Source organism: Somniosus microcephalus, chromosome 11, assembly GCF_052327205.1.
Source record: "Somniosus microcephalus isolate GS21.2 chromosome 11, FLI_Smic_1.0, whole genome shotgun sequence".
NCBI classification, from domain to species: Eukaryota; Metazoa; Chordata; class Chondrichthyes; order Squaliformes; family Somniosidae; genus Somniosus; species Somniosus microcephalus.
Window position 1 is genome coordinate 52,795,704 of NC_140997.1, and position 22,474 is coordinate 52,818,177.

General features: G+C 47.8%; 1 protein-coding gene across 1 annotated transcript in view; it reads right to left on the reverse strand.

The window, feature by feature from the left end:
- The window catches only part of LOC147110564 (syntaxin-binding protein 4), a 200,326-nt gene that overhangs the window by 41,216 nt on the left and 136,636 nt on the right, over positions 1-22,474 (reverse strand). Inside the window, exons 16-20 of the mRNA XM_086000649.1 lie at positions 20,238-20,303; positions 18,758-18,949; positions 10,876-10,992; positions 9,128-9,177; positions 7,904-8,025 (exon numbers count right to left, since the gene is read on the reverse strand). Coding sequence (XP_085856775.1) covers positions 7,904-8,025; positions 9,128-9,177; positions 10,876-10,992; positions 18,758-18,949; positions 20,238-20,303 — 547 coding nt within the window. The remainder of the gene's footprint in view (positions 1-7,903; positions 8,026-9,127; positions 9,178-10,875; positions 10,993-18,757; positions 18,950-20,237; positions 20,304-22,474) is intronic.

A 22,474-nucleotide genomic window follows, 5' to 3' on the forward strand; every position in this document is an offset into this window, starting at 1 on the left:
TCTATACGCATGGACCGTGCCTGGCCTTCTACACGCATGGACCGTGCCTGGCCTTCTACACGCATGGACCGTGCCTGGTCTTCTACACGCATGGACCGTGCCTGGTCTTCTACACGCATGGACCGTGCCTGGTCTTCTACACGCATGGACCGTGCCTGGTCTTCTACACGCATGGACCGTGCCTGGTCTTCTACACGCATGGACCGTGCCTGGTCTTCTACACGCATGGACCGTGCCTGGTCTTCTACACGCATGGACCGTGCCTGGTCTTCTACAGACATGGACCGTGCCTGGTCTTCTACACACATGGACCGTGCCTGGTCTTCTACACGCATGGAGCGTGCCTGGTCTTCTACACGCATGGACCCTGCCTGGTCTTCTACACGCATGGAGCGTGCCTGGTCTTCTACACGCATGGACCCTGCCTGGTCTTCTACACGCATGGAGCGTGCCTGGTCTTCTACACGCATGGACCCTGCCTGGTCTTCTACACGCATGGAGCGTGCCTGGTCTTCTACACGCATGGACCCTGCCTGGTCTTCTACACGCATGGACCCTGCCTGGTCCTCTACACGCATGGAGCGTGCCTGGTCTTCTACACGCATGGACCCTGCCTGGTCTTCTACACGCATGGACCCTGCCTGGTCTTCTACACGCATGGACCGTGCCTGGTCTTCTAGACGCATGAACCGCGCCTGGTCTTCTACACACATGGACCGTGCCTGGTCTTCTACACGCTTGAACCGCGCCTGGTCTTCTACACACATGGACCGTGCCTGGTCTTCTACACGCACGAACCGCGCCTGGTCTTCTGCACACATGGACCGCGCCTGGTCTTCTACACTCATGGACCGCTCCTGGTCTTCTACACACATGGACCGCACCTGGTCTTCTACACACATGGACCGCGCCTGGTCTTCTACACACAAGGACCGCACCTGGTCTTCTACACACATGAACCGCACCTGGTCTTCTACACACATGAACCGCGCCTGGTCTTCTACACGCATGGACCGCGCCTGGTCTTCTACACACATGGACCGCGCCTGGACCATGCCTGGTCTTCTACACGCATGGACCGCGCCTGGTCTTCTACACGCATGGACCGTGCCTGATCTTCTACACGCGTGGACCGTGCCTGGTCTTCTACACGCATGGACCGTGCCTGGTCTTCTACACACATGGACCGTGCCTGGTCTTCTACACGCATGGACCGTGCCTGGTCTTCGACACGCATGGACCGTGCCTGGCCTTCTACACGCATGGACCGTGCCTGGTCTTCTACACGCATGGACCGTGCCTGGCCTTCTACACGCATGGACCGTGCCTGGTCTTCTACACGCATGGACCGTGCCTGGACTTCTACACGCATGGACCGTGCCTGGTCTTCTACACGCATGGACCGTGCCTGGTCTTCTACACGCATGGACCGTGCCTGGTCTTCTACACGCATGGACCGTGCCTGGTCTTCTACACGCATGGACCGTGCCTGGTCTTCTACAGGCATGGACCGTGCCTGGCCTTCTACACGCACGGACCGTGCCTGGTCTTCTACAGGCATGGACCGTGCCTGGCCTTCTACACGCATGGACCGTGCCTGGTCTTCTACACACAAGGACCGCACCTGGTCTTCTACACACATGAACCGCACCTGGTCTTCTACACACATGAACCGCGCCTGGTCTTCTACACGCATGGACCGCGCCTGGTCTTCTACACACATGGACCACGCCTGGACCATGCCTGGTCTTCTACACGCATGGACCGCGCCTGGTCTTCTGCACGCATGGACCGTGCCTGATCTTCTACACGCGTGGACCGTGCCTGGTCTTCTACACGCATGGACCGTGCGTGGTCTTCTACACGCATGGACCGTGCCTGGTCTTCTACACGCTTGGACCGTGCCTGGTCTTCTACACGCATGGACCGTGCCTGGTCTTCTACACGCATGGACCGTGCCTGGTCTTCTACACGCATGGACCATGCCTGGTGTTCTACACCCATGGACCGTGCCTGGTCTTCTACACGCATGGACCGTGCCTGGTCTTCTACACGCATGGACCGTGCCTGGTCTTCTACACACATGGACCGTGCCTGGTCTTCTACACGCATGGACCGTGCCTGGTCTTCTACACACATGGACCGTGCCTGGTCTTCTACACACATGGACCGTGCCTGGTCTTCTACACACATGGACCGTGCCTGGTCTTCAACACACATGGACCGTGCCTGGCCTTCAACACACATGGACCGTGCCTGGTCTTCTACACACATGGACCGTGCCTGGCCTTCAACACACATGGACCGTGCCTGGCCTTCTACACACATGGACCGTGCCTGGTCTTCTACACACATGGACCGTTCCTGGTCTTCTACACACAATGACCGTGCCTGGTCTTCCACACGCATGGACCGTGCCTGGTCTTCCACACGCATGGGCCGTGCCTGGTCTGCTACACGCATGGACCGTGCCTGGTCTTCTACACGCATGGACCGTGCCTGGTCTTCTACACGCATGGACCGTGCCTGGTCTTCTACATGCATGGACCGTGCCTGGTCTTCTACACACATGGACCGTGCCTGGTCTGTGCCTTGTCTTCCACACACATGGACCATGCCTGGTCTTCTACACGCATGGACCATGCCTGGTCTTCTACACGCATGGACCGCGCCTGGTCTTCTACACGCATGGACCGTGCCTGATCTTCTACACGCGTGGACCGTGCTTGGTCTTCTACACGCGTGGACCGTGCCTGGTCTTCTACACGCGTGGACCGTGCCTGGTCTTCTACACGCGTGGACCGTGCCTGGTTTTCTACACGCGTGGACCGTGCCTGGTCTTCTACACGCGTGGACCGTGCCTGGTCTTCTACACGCGTGGACCGTGCCTGGTCTTCTACACGCGTGGACCGTGCCTGGTCTTCTACACGCGTGGACCGTGCGTGGTCTTCTACACGCATGGACCGTGCCTGGTCTTCTACACGCATGGACCGTGCCTGGTCTTCTACACGCATGGACCGTGCCTGGTCTTCTACACGCATGGACCGTGCCTGGTCTTCTACACGCATGGACCGTGCCTGGTGTTCTACACGCATGGACCGTGCCTGGTGTTCTACACGCATGGACCGTGCCTGGTCTTCTACACGCATGGACCGTGCCTGGTCTTCTACACGCATGGACCGTGCCTGGTCTTCTACACGCATGGACCGTGCCTGGTCTTCTACACGCATGGACCGTGCCTGGTCTTCTACACGCATGGACCGTGCCTGGTCTTCTACACACATGGACCGTGCCTGGTCTTCTACACACATGGACCGTGCCTGGTCCTCTACACGCATGGACCGTGCCTGGTCTACAACACACATGGACCGTGCCTGGCCTTCAACACACATGGACCGTGCCTGGTCTTCTACACACATGGACCGTGCCTGGCCTTCAACACACATGGACCGTGCCTGGTCTTCTACTCACATGGACCGTGCCTGGCCTTCTACACACATGGACCGTGCCTGGTCTTCTACACACATGGACCGTGCCTGGCCTTCAACACACATGGACCGTGCCTGGCCTTCTACACACATGGACCGTGCCTGGTCTTCTACACACATGGACCGTGCCTGGTCTTCTACACACATGGACCGTGCCTGGCCTTCTACACACATGGACCGTGCCTGGTCTTCTACACACATGGACCGTTCCTGGTCTTCTACACACAATGACAGTGCCTGGTCTTCCACACGCATGGACCGTGCCTGGTCTTCCACACGCATGGGCCGTGCCTGGTCTGCTACACGCATGGACCGTGCCTGGTCTTCTACACGCATGGACCGTGCCTGGTCTTCTACACGCATGGACCGTGCCTGGTCTTCTACACGCATGGACCGTGCCTGGTCTTCTACACACATGGACCGTGCCTGGTCTGTGCCTTGTCTTCTACACACATGGACCATGCCTGGTCTTCTACACGCATGGACCGTGCCTGATCTTCTACATACATGGACCGTGCCTGGTCTTCTACACACATGGACCGTGCCTTGTCTTCTACACACATGGACCGTGCCTGGTCTTCTACACATGTGGACCGTGCCTGGTCTTCTGCACACATGGACCGTGCCTGGTCTTCTACACACATGGACCGTGCCTGGTCTTCTATATGTTTAGACTAGCCCATACACTTGATATTGGGATATTTTCATATAAACTGCCAACTCAAGTTTAGTTGATATTATTTTCAAACTTCAGTTGACAAGTACCTAATGTGAAAACGTTCTAGCATCAAATGTGTAATTGAACCACAGGGTTAACAGTGACTCATTTTGTGCAACACGAGTTAATACAACGCCGTCGCCATCCGAAGCCACAAGTGCATCTGTTGCACTTTCTGAGAATAATCCCAACACAAGTAGATGTAAATCTTTTGTTAACTAACCCTGCTGTCTAGTATTTTTCACGTTATTAACTGAAGTTACCATTTTAGGAATAAGTCTTGACTTGCAACATGAAAACTGCACTGAAATAGGATCCGTGTGAATTGGATAATGACAGAGAATCTGTTTTCCATTTAATATTTACAGCAGTCAAGAACCCTAACTATTTAAAGGTTTTTTAATTTTTTTGATAAAATGACTTGGGTTCTGTGTAAAATGTTATGTATAAAACAGATCTACAATGTGTGTGTTCCCATCTAGGTTAGAGCCAGCTTTCTGTTTTCAAGTACAAACCAGGCTGACTAACATTTTTACTTTGAAGGTTAAATGCAAACTATTAGTAAAATGCAAATTTGCACGGAAAAAATATTTCTGAGTGGGAAATTAAATTGAACTTTGGCACCATCATGTGGCCAAATATTGCACAGCAATCACTGCCCAGGAAAAGGAAATAACTGATGGTGTTAAAATTCTTCGGTTTTAAGGGCAAGACTGCCTCTTTTTCCTTTTCACCCTTTATTACTGGTCTTCCTGTGCTACATGCCATCTACAGCCACAGACAGCTGGGTAACGGCTCCCAGACCAATGCTGCTCTGACTTGGCCACTAGGAGGTGCACAAGAGGAGCCTCGAGGCTGTCTCTCTCTCTCTCTCTCTCGTTTTCCCTCCCTCTCTCCCTGTCGGGAAGCTCCTGCCCTCAACTCAGTGCTTCCTGAACATGGGGTCCTCGATGGGTGTAAATGAACCAATAGTGCAGCAGATGTTCATTGATTCACAGGTTGTTGGTACATGGGGTTAGGTACTGTAGTTAGTATTTGAAAATTCAGTATTTTAGGTTTATCCAGATTTCTCTTCTCTAAGTTATCAAAATGTGCTGCAGTTTTTGGGTTCTCCTCAAATACAAGTTGTCAGAAAATATGTCAATCACCACTGTCTTTGTCAAATTACTTTATGAATGATTGTGCTGGAGGTTGTGAGAAATGTCAGTGCTGTGGGATGGAATACTAAGCCAGCCACTCTTTGCAACCAATTTTTAATGTTCTTTTCAATCTTGATGTTCTGCACCATGGGCCTTGGCCACTCACTGGGTTACTCAGTTAATAAAAATATTCTACAGGACGTTATTGGCCAGACAATGAAAAGTTACCACTCAGAATATCACTACAACTGTGATGTCTTTCCATTCAGTCACATGGGACGTGTATGATGAAACCATGAATAAACTGGTTCTCCTGCAGCACACTCATGCCTTGTTCACTGATGACATCTTCTGGTAAGACAGACATTGCTTATGGTTCCTTCTCTAATAAAAGGACCACCTAAAACAACGACAACATTTTGGGATTTAAGGAGATGGTTAATCGTGGAGAAAAGAAGGCAGTGGTTATCTTTGCTCTCTCGGATGATCCTGGAGTAGTCAGTGGTTTTGGAAGAGGAGAAAGAGGTCCAAAAGCGCTTGTGGTGTAGCCAGATCTGTTAAACCAGTTCAACACCAGATACACTCAAGTCTGCACCAGTTGGACTTGCGGAAGTGAAGGTGGGAGCCATACCAGGGGGAATGACCATGGTGGCAGAGAGAATAAAGGTTTCACTTTGTTGTGGAAAGGGCAACAAAGATGCAAAGTTAAGGAAGTCGTTGAGCAAATCGACGGCTGCAGAAGTATCGCGGCGAATGGAGGGCGAAAGGTAGGCAGTTGCGAATTAGAAATCTGCAGTTGTAAATAACTCAGGGGAAAGTTTTTTCCAAGGATGGATGCAGAAGGAAGTGGGGTTAGAAGTGGGGTTGTGGGGGTGGGGGCGGCGTGAGAGGGGGATGTGGGTTGTGAGGGATAAAAGGAAGTAGTCGGAGATTATTCCACCGCCAAAGCCCACAGTGTTAAAATCGCAGATCGGCGGGAATGGAGTGGGAAATGAAGCCACTACATTTTAACTGCTCTCCTGCTCCGTTTCCGCTGACTGAGGAGAGGTAAAATTGCCCCGACTCTGTCTGTATAACTCCCAAAGCCAGTACTTATCCTGAGAGTCCATCCTATTCCCTTACCAAGTGACTCACGGGGGTAGATCTTGACTTTGAGCGATTGTGTAAAACGGGTGGCAGTTCGCCCGATTTACATTTCTATTGAAGTCGAGTGAATATCTGATATGTGAATATTTCTGCGAAATGAACAGGGGGATGAAATTCGACTTGGGTGGAAACACAAAACGTACGGCATCGCATCTGCCATTGACCTCGGCGGAACGGAATATCGGGCAGGGCGTGTAACAGGCAGGAGATGCGATTCTCCACGTTTCATGTCCCTGCCAAGTCAAATTTCACCCCCTAGAAGTGGAGAATCTGGAACCATTTCCTAACTACAGGTTGGATTCAGTCTTGTTAAGTAAATCTTTTATCTCCCCGGGTTCTTTAACACCTCCTCTGCGTCTGCAATGACTTTTGAAAATTCTGATCAACCAAATTACAGCAATAAGAAGGTGTATGAAGCCCTGTACATTTTTATATTAGGGAAGACCAATTTAATACTTCACTGTGAATTGGATTAGTGTATACTATTATATACAAAACAGATTCACAGAACAGAATTCATCTGTAATGCTTCTTGTTGTTTCAAAGCTACAAAATATTTAACAACAGCAACAATAACTTGCATTTATATAGCGCCTTTAACATAGTAAGACGTCCCAAGGCACTTCATAAGAGTGTTGTCAATCAAAATTTGGCACCGAGCCACAAAAGCAAATATCAGGACAGGCGGCCAAAAGCTTGGTCAAAGAGGTAGGTTTTAAGGAGCGTCTTAAAGATGGTGAGAGACGCAGAGAGGTTTAAGGAGGGAATTTCAGAGCTTAGGCTCCAGGCAACTGAAGGCATGGCCACCAATGGTGGAGCGATGAAAATCGGGGATGCATAAGCGGCCAGAATTGGATGAGCGTAGAGATCTCGGAGGCTTGTAGGGCTGGAGGAGGTTACAGAGATAGGGAGGGGATAGGCCATGGAGGCATTTGAAAACAAGGAAGAGAATTTTAAAATTGAGGCGTTGCTGGACCGGGAGCCAATGTAGGTCAGCGAGCACAGGGGTGATGGGCAATGTTCCCTCTAACTTTTTTCTGTGCGTGGCCCCTTTAACTGGCTGCACAGTCCATTAAAACTTTTGCACATGCGCGGTTTCTTCCATGTAAAAGTCGGTGAGCAGCCTCCACGGGACCTCCAGACCGCTGTACAGCCACGCTGCTTAGTGGGATCGTTGGTGATGGGTGAACGTGACTTGGTGAGAGTTCGGATACGGGCGGCAGAGTTTTGGATGAGCTACATGCAAAAACAGATTAATACACAGAACAGAATTTATCTGCAATGTTTCTTGCCTCAAGGTTACAATACTTCTAATGCAAAGATATCCCAAAAAAGATAGAATACAAACATTAGACTGTGGTGGAGCAGGGAGTTCTGCCAAACCCATTCTCACATTCTTGTACTCAGCTTACCATTTTCACAGTTTGGAGAGCAGACCCACTCAACCAGCTGCTTCGCTTCGGCGGCAAGCAGATCTTCAGGCCCTGGAGGGGCCAGGCTGCTTTCTCTTCTGAAGTGCTTGGACTGGTTCGCCCTGCAACGAGATAGAAAGTACAACAGATCAAATCGTTGGAATGTATTTCAGTGCACTGAGCTCAAGTATTGGTGCACTTCTAAAAGACGAAAGTCACACTTCACGTATGCGGAGGTCCCTGTGTTAAGTGAAAGTGACAGCATGGGAGGGACAGCAATGACACAGAAGTGCTACAGAGCAAGGAGAGAGTATTAACCTAGTATTATATCCACATTATTTTAACAAATAGTGTCTGAATCGAACATAAGGGGGTAGATCTTGACTTTGCGCGATAGCGTAAAACAGGTGATAGCGAATTGACAGCCTGTTTTACTTCTCACCCGATTTTTATTTCTACTGACTTCAATGAAAATAGAAATGGGGAGTGATGTAACACGGGCTGCCAACTCGCTATCGCCTGTTTTACACTATCGCACAAAGTCAAGATCTACCCCACTGGATGTTCAACTCTTGATATCCCTTGAAGGCTGCATTCTGACACCTGAGGTTGATTTTCCTCCCATAGAGTAGCCTTTGACTTTGAGACGTGAGGATAAATCGTGGCCAACAATGCACAACGATGATATATTCATGAGGATGGCTGATATTTATCTTACACCATGTGTTACGAGTTCATAACCAGTGGTTTCCTTTTTGCGTCTTATCACTCAAGTAAGTGTCAGCACGAGCTTAACGGAATAAGCACACATTTGCTGTCAGAAATCTTGTACATAATCTCAGTCCTGATCATGACATGTTCCAGTCATAGCATATATTTCAATTAGAATATCAACACTTCTGTTAGATCCGTGGTTCAGTGGATAAATAATCACACGGATGCTGTACATTAACAAATAACAGGTCTTTACTGGAGGAGGGTAATCTCTAGACTGGGGTACAGAGGCATGCGCAAAGCTTATATACCGGTGTGGTCACTGCCGGTACTACAGTATACAGGAGCTGTAAAAAGTAGTTCTCCCCTTAAAGGCACATACATTACAGCCTCTTTGTGTTTTTATATCAGTGTGAAGATGACAAAACCATCTTTAGATTTCCCCTGGTACAACCTAGAATTCTGCTTATACGTTACGATAGATGTGATACGTTACACTTCGCTACTTACCCTTGGTCAGTCCCCAGTAGGGTGGCAGATGTTAGAACCTTGTGTACTTTCTGCAGGAAAAGGAAAATAGTCAGTATTTACATTTTTTTTGGAGGGGGGTGGGGAAAGTGGACAAAATTCATGTTCAATTCGATGTGGGTTATCAGTGCTGGGGGTTGCAATGTTTCCAGTTGTTACACTTTTCTTCTGTTGTCGGCGCTAAGCAGTTAAAAAGTAAAATCCCCATCTCTACTACTCCAACAACGTGCATGGACAACCGCCTCCGCACACACTCACACAGCTCTTACTGCACAGGTGTGAACTCCACTTCTTACATGAGCCACCCCGACAATAAGCACATGGAAATAGACATGATTTTCCAACGTGACTCCATCAGGCTTGGAAGAATCATCAAGCCCAGAAGTTGCGAGGCAAAATCATCTGATGTCAGTGTCTCTGGGTCCTATAGAGCTCGAGGCACATAGGGCCACTCCACCCTGCCCCTGGCTAGTTTCTAACAGGTCCCTTTTCCACCATACTTTGCCAGATTATTCTTTGCCTTCCTCATTTCCATTCAGCTGCCACTTCAGTACTCGATGCGCTGGAAAAAGAAACACCCATAAAAGAGATATTTTCAATGTGAGGAAAGGACAGTAACAGCGAGCCCCCTGCACTTTTTAATAGTTCCCCTGACATAGGTTAAAAAAAAAGTGGCTTCAGCATCTATACATGGTGTCAGCAGTGGCTCAGTGTTACATCGAGTGACATCAAGTCTACAGCGCAGAAACGGGCCACTTGGCCCAACTGGTCTGTGCCAGTGTTTATGCTCCACACGAGCCACCTTCCACCCTACTCCATCTCATCCTATCAGCATAGCTTCTATTCCTTTCTCCCTCATGTGCTTATCTAGCTTCAAAATGCATCTGTTATTCACCTCAACTACTCCTTGTGGTAGTAAGTTCCACATTCTAACCACTCTTTGGGTAAAGAAGTTTCTCCTGAACTCCCTATTGGATTTATTCGTGACTATCTCATATTTATAACCTCTAATTTTGGACACCCCTACAAGTGGAAACATTTTCTCTCCATCTACCCTATCAAACTCTTTCATTATCTTAATGTCACCCCTCAGCCTGATGGTCGCACTCACCTCCAAGTCAGAAGGTTGTGGATTCAAGTCCCAATCCGGAGACAAGATCTAGGCTGACACTCTAGTGCAGTACTGAAGGAGTGCTGCACTGTCGGAGTTGCCGTCTTTTGGATGAAAAGTTAAACCGAGGCCTCGCCTGCCCTGTCAGGTGGACGTAAAAGATCCCATGGCACTATTTGAAGAAGAGCCGGGGAGTTCTACCTGGCGTCCTGGCCAATAGTTACCCCTCAACCAACGTCACTAAAAACAGACTATCTGGTCATTGTCACGTTGCTGTTTGTGGGAGCTTGCTGTGCGCAAATTAGCTGCTGCATTTCCTACATTACAACAGTGACTGCACTACAAAAGTACTTCACTGGCTGTGAAGCACTTTGGGACGTCTGGAGGCCTTGAAAGGCGCTATATAAATGCAAGTCTTTCTTTATGCATGATTGGCTCAGCATGTTCTAGCACTGTTCAAAGCCTTGTGTCAAGACTGATGATAAATGCTGTGCCCTTGGTTTGTTTTGCACACTTGTAATAAAAAGGCAGACACAACACGAGCTGGCAGGTCACGATTAGATCATGTTTCACTCTTGTGAAAGACGTGTTTAATTCAATGATTATATACAAGCCTCACCTCAGCAAAGGACAATAGTTTCTTGTTTGAGATTTCCAGATGTTTGCGATTGAGCTCAGCTGTGTGCAGCTGACATTCGACGATTGACTGTCTTTGCCGCAGATCCTGTCCATCCTCCTAATAAATCAAATCTCAACATCAAAGGAACAGGCACAGACCGTGGATTCATTTCAACTAGAAGCCTTTGGAAAACCACAACTATTTCCTGTCTACTTTACAAGGCACTAAATACCTAAATCGCCAAGGACACGTTAGACTTTGTGGTTGTCTAACTGGCTGCCTTGAATCAACAAAACTTTCCGTTGCCATTTATTTTGTGCTAAGTATCATTTAATATTGTCCAAAAGCGTCATTATTTCTAATTTACCTCATTTTACAAAGATAATGCAGTTGCTGAATAAACCTGCCTATGCTATGGCAAAATTAGTCGCTATTGTATCAGAATTAGACGAAGAGACAACAGTTTTATTGCAAGACAACAGCCCTTTGTAAATGGGGCTGTTGAACTAATTCAGGCCAACTGGAATCTTCTGCTTTTCTACATTAGGAGAACATTGTTTTGGGCGCTAAGTGGCCAATTAAGCCTCCAATAAGGCAGGCAGGAAGCACACGCTCATTAAGAGCTGGAAGTGTGCTGTCTTCCAAAGCCAAAGAAAACCCAGCATGTAGTCCCCACGCCTGTGTCTGCAATTATGGCCCCCATTACAACACTGAGGCAGCCTGTGCCACAATCAACAAGGTAAGTTTCTAAAATACACTTGCATGAAAGAAATACCAGGCAAATTAAAGTTAATCTAGATTTCGAAAGAATTTCCACTTTTTGTCTGTTACCTTTATGTGAAGTGGCTGGGGACATTTTTTTTCGATGCTGAGGGTGCTATAAAAATTGTAGATGATGACAAGGGCATGGCAGAAGAGGTGAATGGATAGGTTGTACCTGTTTTTAATTGCGAGAGGGCTGTCCCTGTACAGCACATTATACAGTGGATAAAATTAAAAACTCAAATGGGTTCTTTACAGATCTTAGGGGAAATGGTGCAGGATAAATCAAAGAGAGAAATTTGCAGGGCTATGGGGAATAGAGCAGGGGAGTGGGAAAAATTGGATAGCTCTTTAAAAGAGCTGGCACAGACGTGGTGGGCCGAATGACCGCCTTCTGTGCTGTATGATTCTATAACTCAAGGTGGAAAATACAGCAGCACCCGGTTTCATTTATCCTCAGCTACTGAAGAAAATGGCTGAGGTTGTTAGTGATAATAAATCAGGGTCATGCCAGATGATTGGGTAAGTATAAACGAATTAATTTAACTTCAGTGGTGGAAAAATTAAAGACATCATTAAGGATGCTATGAAAGATCATGTACAATTCTTGGGCTTGATACGTTATACTCAGCATGACTTCAGAAAGCAGATGTCATGTTTGACAAAACCTGCTCCAGTTTTTTATAAAGAAGCCAGTAGAACAATGGGAACAATGGGAACCTGAGATAACAACAGAAAATGCTGGAAAAACTCAGCAGGTCAGGCAACATCCGTGGAGAGAAATTTGAGTTGACGTTTCGGGTCGAAACCCTTCTTCAAAACTGGAAAGAAAAGAAAATAGATCGAAGGCAGGGCTGCGATCGAACAAAAGAGACAATAAAAGGTATTCGAAGCCAGACGAGATGGTAATAGGCCCGTGGAGACAAAAGGCAGCTGAGATTAGATGTGAAGTGTACTGGCAGGTAAGAGACAGCTGCCAGGTGAGAGAGAGAAACAAAAGGAAAGGGGGAGGGGGGGGGGGTGGGGGGAAAGGAGGACCCAAAACAAAGGGGTGGAAAAAATTATAAGTAAAAAAGTAATAGGGGCCGAGGTTATGATCTGAAATTGTTGAACTCGATATTGAGTCCGGAAGGCTGCAAAGTGCCTAGTCACGGCCCTCGACCGTGTCCGTTCTATCTCCCGCACTTCTGCCCTCTCCACTGCCCCACTCCTCTATCACCCCAAACAGCCCTTCCCCTTCACCTGGCACCTTCCCGTGCAAGCGCAGGAGATGTAACACCTGCCCCTATACCTACCCCCTTCCCACTGTCCAGAGCCCCAAACACCCCTTCCTGCTGAAACAGCGATTTACTTGTACTTCTTGCAATCTAGTATACTGTATTCGCTGCTCACGATGCGGTCTCCTCTACATTGGGGAGACCAAACGCAGATTGGGTGACCGCTTTGCGGAACACCGCCGTTCAGTCCGTAAGGATGACCCCGAGCTTCCAGTCGCCTGTCATTTTAATTCACCGCTCCGTTCCCACTCGGACCTCACCGTCCTTGGCCTCTTGTATTGTTCCACGGAAGCTCAACGTAAACTCGAGGAACAGCAACTCATCTTCCAACTAGGCACTTTGCAGCCTTCCAGACTCAATATCGAGTTCAACAATTTCAGATCATAACCTCGGCCCCTATTACTTTTTTACTTATAATTTTTTCCACCCCTTTGTTTTGGGTCCTCCTTTCCCCCCCCCCCCACCGCCCTTTCCTTTTGTTTCTCTCTCCCACCTGGCAGCTGTCTCTTACCTGCCAGTACACTTCACACCTAATCTCAGCTGCCTTTTGTCTCCATGGGCCTATTACCATCTCGTCTGGCTTCGAATACCTTTTATTATCTCTTTTGTTTGATCGCAGCCTTGCCTTCGATCTATTTTATTTTCTTTCCAGTTTTGAAGAAGGGCTTCGACCCGAAACGTCAACTCAAATTTCTCTCCACGGATGTTGCCTGACCTGCTGAGTTTTTCCAGTATTTTCTGTTGTTATTTCGGATTTCCGGCGCTAAAGTCCCACTGCGCGCGCCAAAAATTCAGTAGCGCCGCGCCCAGATGGCTGCGGGCGCTACTGGAGGGTGTCAGCGCCTCCCAATGGGCGCTGACTGCAGGATTGCGGCGCTAATCCCCCGCTGCAGCACCCGATGCGGTGCGGCAGGCTGGGGTACTGCAGGCCTCCTCCTTCTGTTAAGGAGGAGCTGCCTGCAGCCGACAACTGTCCGGCGGATTCCCCCGACATCTGAGCCCGGCACCTCGGGGAAGTGCCGGGCTCGCAGCACACACTCATCAGGGCCGCGGGGGGGGGGGGGTGATGCAGGAGTCCGGGAAGGGAGGTGCGGGCAGGCGGCCGCCGGGAACGCGGCCGGCCGCCGCTCCACCTTTATGCGCCGGTGCAAAGGCGTGTAAGAACACTTTTCACTTTCGTTAGTTGCGCCTGCCACGGGCGAGGCGGGCGCAACTGAATTTGGGCTTGGGGCCGGGTTACCACGGCAACCGGGACGCTGCGCACACCGATGACGTCATCGGTGCCAGCGCAGCGCTACCGGCTAACGCCGATGGTAAGGCCCAAGTCAATTTGCAAAACGGCTATAAGTCCTGCGCAAGGCCCTCTAGCGCCACTAATTGGGCGCTAAGCCCACTCAATTTCTAGGCCAAGGAGTCTAGGGAATAAAGCAGATGAGCTGGGGGTACAAATAGACACGTGGGAGTATGATATTATAGCTATTACTGAAACATGGCTGAAAGAAGGGCAGGAATGGCAGCTCAACATTCCTGGTTACAGGGTTTTCAGACGAGATAGAGAGGGGGATAAAAAAGGAGGGGGGGTCACAATATTGGTTAAAGAAATAATTACAGCTGTGAGGAGGGATAATATCTTAGAAGGATCATCAAATGAGGCCATATGGGTTGAACTGAAAAACAAAAAAGGGGCAATCACACTGCTGGGAGTGTACTATAGACCTTCGAACAGTCAGAGGGAGATAGAAGAGCAAATATGTAGGCAAATTTCCGAGATGTGCAAAAAAAACGGCAGTAATAGTAGGGGATTTCAACTTCCCTAATATTAACTGGGATAAAATTAGTGTGAAAGGCATAGAGGGAGCAGAATTCTTAAAATGCATTCAGGCGAACTTTTTTAGCCAGTACGTAGCAAGCCCAACAAGATAGGGGGCGGTTCTGGACCTAGTTTTATGGAATGAAGCTGGGCAGGTGGAAAGGGTATCAGTGGGAGAGCATATTGGTGGTAGTGATCATAATTCAGTTAAATTTAGGGTAGTTATGGAAATGGACAAGGATGGACCAGAAATAAAAGTTCTCAATTGAGGAAAAGCTAATTTTACTAAGCTGAGAGGTGATTTAACCAAAGTGGACTGGAGACAGAAACTTGAAGGTAAATCAGTGTCAGAGCAGTGGGAGGCATTCAAGGAGGAAATAGTGAGGGTTCAGAGCAAGTATATTTCCTTAAAGAAAAAGGGTGGGACCAACAAATCTAGAGCTCCCTGGATGTCAAGCGGCATACAGGGTAGGATAAAGAAAAAAAGGGAAGCTTATGACAGATACCGAGGACTCAATACTGCAGAAAGCGAGAGGAGTATAGAAAGTGCAGGGGTGAAATCAAAAAGGAAATTAGGAAAGCAAAGAGGGCATGAAAAAATATTGGCAAGTAAAATCAAGGAAACCTAAAGATGTTTTATAAATACATTAAGAGCAAGAGGATAAGTAAAGTAAGAGTAGGGCCTATTAGGGACCATAAAGGTAACCTGTGTGTGGAAGCATGGGTATGGTTCTTAATGAATACTTTGTGCATGTTTTCACAAAGAGAGGGACGATGCAGACATTGCAATCGGGGGGAGGAGTGTGAAATATTAGATGAAATAAACATAGTGAAAGAGGAAGTATTAAGAGGTTTAGCACCTTTGAAAGTGGATAAATCCCCAGGCCCGGATGAAATGTATCCCAGACTGTTAAGAAAAGTAAGAGAGGAAATAGCAGAGGCTCTAACCATTATTTTCCAATTCTCTCTGGCTACAGGTGTGGTGCCAGAGGACTGAAGGACTGCTAACGTGGTTCAGTTGTTTAAAAAGGGAGAAAGGGATAGACCGAGTAATTACAGGCCAGTCAGCCTAACCTCGGTGGTGGGAAAATTATTGGAAAAATTCTGAGGGACAGGATAAATCTTCATTTAGAAAGACACGGATTAATCAGGAACAGTCAGCATGGATTTGTTAAGGGTAGGTCGTGTCTGACTAACTTGATTGAATTTTTTGAGGCGGTAACAAGGAGAGTCGATGAGGCTAGTGTGTTTCGTGTAGTCTATATGGATTTTAGCAAGGCTTTTGATAAGGTCCCACATGGCAGACTGGTCACAAAAGTAAAAGCCCATGGGATCCAAGGCAAAGTGGCAAGTTGGATCCAAAATTGGCTCAGAGGCAGGAAACAAAAGGTAATGGTCGAAGTGTGTTTTTGTGACTGGAAGGCTGTTTCCAGTGGGGTTCTGTAGGGCTCAGTATTGGGTCCTTTGCTTTTTGTGGTATATATCAATGATATAGACTTGAATGTAGGAAGCATGATTAAGAAGTTTGCAGATGATACAAAAATTGGCTGCGTGGTTGATAATGAAGAAGAAAGCTGCAGACTGCAGGAAGATATCAATGGACTGGTCAGGTGGGCAGAACAGTGGCAAATGGAATTCAATCTGGAGAAGTGTGAGGTAATGCATTTGGGGAGGGCTAACAAGACAAGGGAATACACTATAAATGGTAGGACACTGAGAAATGCAAAAGATCAGAGGGACTTTGGAGTGCATGTCCACAGATCCCTGAAGGTAGCAGGACAGGTAGTTAAGGTGGTTAAGAAGGCATATGGGATACTTGCCTTTATTAGCAGAGGCACAGAATATAAGAGCAGGGAAGTTATGCTTGAACTGTATAAAACACTAGTTAGGCCGCAGCTAGAATACTGCATGCAATTCTGGTCACCACATTACAGGAAGTATGTGATTGCACTAGAGGGGTTGCAGAGGAGATTTACAAGGATGTTGCCTGGGCTGGGAATTTTAGCTATGAGGAAAGATTGGATAGGCTGGGGTTGTTTTCTTTGGAACAGAGGAGGCTGAGGGGAGACCTAATTGAGGTGTATAAAATTATGAGGGGCCAAGATAGAGTGGATAGGAAGGACCTATTTCCCTTAGCAGAAGGGTCAATAACCAGTGGGCATATATTTAAAGTAATTGGTCGGAAGTCTAGAGGGGATTTGAGGAAAACATTTTTCACCCAGAGGGTGGTGGGGGTCTGGAACTCACTGCCTGAAAGGGTGGTAGAGGCAGAGACCCTCATCACATTTAAAAAGTACTTGGATATGCAGTTGAAGTGCCGTAACCTACAAGGCTATGGACCAAGTGCTGGAAAGTGGGATTAGGGTGGATAGCTCTTTGTCGGCCGGCACAGACAGGATGGACCGAATGGCCTCCTTTTGTGCTGTAAATTTCTATGATTCTATGATATGATAAGGGACATCTGGTAGATGTCATCTACTTGGATTCCCAAAAGTGCCACATGGCTACAGTAGCCTAGTGGATATTACATAGAATACTAGCTGGGGGAGCCCGGCTTTGCCAGGGCTGTTTTGGGCCGGGCGGTTTAAATCGATTCCCAAGCTTTGGGGCCTCTCTGTGTCCCTCTGTGAATCTGCTGCCGGGCAACATTTTAAATCGAGTCCCAGGCTTTTGGGCCCTGTCTGTGTCCCTCTCTCAATCTGCTGCCGGGCAACATTTCTACCTTTTAATACCTTGAAAGATGAAAGTGAAAGTACTTATAAAACGTTTTTGGTAAAACTTATGTTATTGTTAAAAGAGATACTAACTTTTTCAAAGCTGGATGAACAGAGTAGTTTGAGCTGCAAGCAGCGAAACAATGGCTGCCAGATCCCTGAGATGAAAATGATTAGTCCCGCCCACACACACACACCGATCGGCCAACCATCAGGGGACTATACTGTAGGATTGGTCAATCGTGACGGCACAGGATTGGTCGAACCTTGACGTCAGTCAATCAATGCTAAGTAGCAGATAATGAGTTTAATTTTGAAGGTTTTTTGCATAAGGCGTGAACAATTTTCGTCCGACCGAAAAGTAAATACGCTTACGACCATCCTGGAAGCGTAAGCTTTCTTTGGAGGTAACGCGCGCGTAGGTACGCTCTATAACTTTCGAGCGCATAGCCGGACAGACGCACACGTGAGGACAGACAGACAAACAGATAGACAGACAGACAGACAGATAGACAGACAGAAAGAAGTATCCGTTTATATATATATAGATACAGCACAGAAACAGGCCATTTGGCCCAACCAGTCCATGTCGGTATTTATGCTTCACTCGAGCCTCCTCCCATCCTTCCTCATCTAACTCTAACAGCATAACCCTCTATTCCTTTCTCCCTCATATGCTTATCTAGCTTCCCGTTAAATACATCTATACTATTCACTTCAACCACTCCCTGTGGTAGCGAGTTCCATATTCTCACCACTCTCTGGGTAAAGAAGCTTTTTCTGAATTCCCTATTTGACTTCTTGGTGACTATCTTATATTGATGGCCTGTAGTTTTGCTCTTCCCCACAAGTTATTTTGATGGATGGCAACCCAGAGGGGGTAAGTTCAAAGTTAAAGTTCAACGGTAAGATGCGAAATGGAATTCTCATAAATTTGGCATCAGGGAAACAGAGAGCTGCCTAACTCTTTCACTAATGTTCTTTTTTGGGAAAGGAACCTATCACCCACATGTAGTTTACTCCTAATGCCCTTTAACTCAGGCAATCCCAACTCAGTTGACCCTCCTCACTAACATCTAGGAGCTGTTGGGAGAGCTGCCCCCACGGATTAGTCAAGCGCAGAATCATACCATTCCAACAACATCCCAAGCTCGTCCATCACCCTAGCAGGGTCTATCCTGTCCCACCAGAGGTCAGTTAGGCTTGACTCCAGACCCAATGAAGTCTCACGGCTTCAGGTCAAAGAAGGCCAAGAAAAACTCCTTTGTCCGCTCCACGTTCACGTTTGATCATCTCACAGCACTCAGTACATGACTCACCTTTGTAACCTCTGCAGAATGATTTTGTTTCTTCCCTGTTAGCTCAGTTTTGAGGTCCGTGATCTCGGCTTCCAGAAGACGTATTACCTCCTCATAGTCCTGCTCAGCGCTGTGAGCCTGATGCTGAACTATATCGGCCAACTGCAACTTGTTCTGCAAAGTCCTGTTTTCTGCAAGTGCAGCTGTGGCTTTCTGCAGGATTTAGAAGCAGAGTGTTGGGGTTAGGTTGAAGCTAAACACACAATGGGATTACTGCACTATATTGGAGTAGGTTTTCATCTTTATCGCCTGGCGTTGAGCACCTCCTGGGCAGAGCGCAGAAAGGAAAATTGGGCAAGGAGCTTTGCACATTGTGATGCGCCACACACAGTTCATCTTTCTGTGCTTTTCCGAAGCGGATGCTCAATGCCCAGACAGAGGCTCAATGCCCAGACAGAGGCTCAATGCCCAGACGAAGGCTCAATGCCCAGACAGAGGCTCAATGCCCAGATGGAGGCTCAATGCCCAGATGGCGGCTCAATGCCCGGGCAGAGGCTCAATGCCCAGATGGAGGCTCAATGCCCAGATGGAGGCTCAATGCCCAGATGAAGGCTCAATGCCCAGGCAGAGGCTCAATGCCCAGGCAGAGGCTCAATGCTCAGACGGAGGCTCAATGCCCAGACGGAGGCTCAATGCCCAGACGAAGGCTCAATGCCCAGATGGAGGCACAATGCCCGGGCAGAGGCTCAGTGCCCAGATGGAGGCTCAATGCCCAGACAGAGGCTCAATGCCCAGACGGAGGCTCAATGCCAAGGCAGAGGCTCAATGCCCAGACGGAGGCTCAATGCCCAGACGGAGGCTCAATGCCCAGACGGAGGCTCAATGCCCAGATGAAGGCTCAATGCCCAGACGGAGGCTCAATGCCCGGGCAGAGGCTCAATGCCCAGACGGAGGCTCAATGCCCAGACAGTGAGTCAATGCCCAGACGGAGGCTCAATGCCCAGACGGAGGCTCAATGCCCAGGCAGAAGCTCAATGCCCAGATGAAGGCTCAATGCCCAGACGGAGAGTCAATGCCCAGACGGAGGCTCAATGCCCAGACGGAGGCTCAATGCCCAGGCAGAAGCTCAATGCCCAGATGAAGGCTCAATGCCCAGACGGAGAGTCAATGCCCAGACGGAGGCTCAATGCCCAGACGGAGAGTCAGTGCCCAGATGGAGGCTCAATGCCCAGATGAAGGCTCAATGCCCAGACAGTGAGTCAATGCCCAGACGGAGGCTCAATGCCCAGACGGAGGCTCAATGCCCAGGCAGAAGCTCAATGCCCAGATGAAGGCTCAATGCCCAGACGGAGAGTCAATGCCCAGACGGAGGCTCAATGCCCAGACGGAGAGTCAGTGCCCAGATGGAGGTTCAATGCCCAGACGGAGGCTCAATGCCCGGGTAATGCTGAATCCCCATTTGATACTCAATGTTCCATTGCCACAGCAAAGCCGCACTAACCTGAGTGAACTGTTGAAGCTCCTCCTCCAGTGATTTCTTACTCTTCTCCATCTCCTTGACAAGGGCCTATGATTGCAACAAAGGACTTTATGGGCAGAGGTTTTGATCAGTTGCTCCCAATACTGAAATAGCTAGTGACAGATTAATTAACAAGTTTATGCCTTTCAGATGAGATGTTAAACCAAAACCCCATCTACCCTCTCAGGTGGATGTAAAAGATCCCATGGCACTATTTAAAGAAGAGCAGGGGAGTTCTCCCCAGTATCCTGGTCAATATTTATCTCTCCACCAATACCATTAAAACAGATTATCTGGACATTTATCTCATTGCTATTTGTGGGAGCTTGCTGTGTGCAAATTGGCTGATAAGATCATAAGAACATAAGAAATAAGAACAGGAGTAGGCCATACGGCCCCTCGAGCCTGCTCCACCATTCAATAAGATCAGGGCTGATCATCGACCTCAACTCCATTTTCCCGCCCGATTTCCATATCCCTTGATTCCCCATAGAGTCCAAAAATCTATCTATCTCAGCCTCGACAATACTCAAAGACTCAGCATTCACAGCCCTGTGGGGCAGAGAATTCCAAAGATTCACAACCCTCTGAGTGAAGTATTTCCTCCTCATCTTGGTCTTAAATGGCCTACCACTTATTCTGAGACTATGCCCCATAGTTCTAGACACTCCAGCCAGGGGAAGCATCCTCTTAGCATCTACCTTGTCAATCCCCTTCAGAATCTTGTATGTTTCAATGAGATCACCTCTCATTCTTCTAAAATGTATTTCCCTATATTACAATAGTGACTACACTTCAAAAGTATCACTGCAAAGTGCTTTGGGAGATCTTGAGGTTGTGATAGGCCCTATATAAATGCAAGTTCTTACATTTTTTATGATTATGCATTTGAGTCGGGCAGCACGGTGGCATAGTGGTTAGCACTGTTGCCTCACAGCGCCAGGGACCCAGGTTCAAATCCGGCCTCGGGTGACTGTCTGTGTGGAGTTTGCACATTCTCCCCGTGTTTGCGTGGGTTTCCTCCGGGTGCTCCGGTTTCCTCCCACAGTCCAAAGATGTGCGGGTTAGGTTGATTGGCCATGATAAAAATTGGCCCTTAGTGTTAGGGGGGGATTAAATACGTGGGGCTACGGGGATAGGGCTTGGGTGGGATGGCTGTCGGTGTAGGGACCGGGTGCTAGGGTTTGGATGGTTAGCCATGGTCTCGTTGGGTGGCGGAGTGGGCTCAAAGGGCCAAGTGGCCTACTCCTGCTCCTATCTCCTATCTTCTATGAGTCATAGCTAATAACGAATAAGATTTATAATTGACAAATAGTAGCTTATCTGCTATTTTTGTGTTTTTTCCCCTCATTTATCCTTAACCACACATCTGAGATAATTTGATCCTTCTTAGGTCCATTAACTAATAAAAAATGCAATAATACTTGTGGTATTATAAAAATGAGAAGTATATAAGAGATTGTTAAGGGTATAAAAAAGTTACCCAGAATATTGCTTTAAATTAAACCACGGGAATAGAACTAGGGGACGCAGGTTTGAACTAGTAAATGATCATTTTAGGACCCATATCAGCAAATTCTTTTTTACACAAAAAAATTATCAACATGTGGAATAAACCTCCAGGTAGCATAGTGGAGGCAACCTTAGAATTAGTTAAGAAGCAATTGCTAGAATTTTTCTGGATGGATGAATTAAGATGAGCCAAAAGGCCTTCCTCATCTGTAATTATCTCATGATCCTGTGACCAGTGATAAAGGAAGTCCATGGCTTTTAAATTCGTCTTGGGCGGTGGCACAAACGGGCGGTAGTGGAACGGCCGCCCATTATACGCAGCACCTGATATTCAGATATCGATTGCAATGGAACTGACTATCAGGAGCTCTGTATAACGGGCAGCCGATCCAATACCACCCGCTTTGTGCCACCGTCCGAGACAAATTCCTAGCCCCTTATTTCCACAGAAAACCCCTCTCTATGATCTATGTGTGAATGTACCTCTTCATAAAATGTGAATCTAATATATAAAAGAAACACCTATGGGAAGGATGGTGAAATTCCTGAAACATTTACAATTAATTTTGTGTGGTCTTATAGATTATCCAGGAATTTATTTTCTCATTTATCTTAAACGAAGGCATACAATGTTGCCAAGATTGGTGGGAGACCAGAGGATTGGGAAATTTTTAAAAACCAGCAAAAGATGACTAAAAAAATAATAA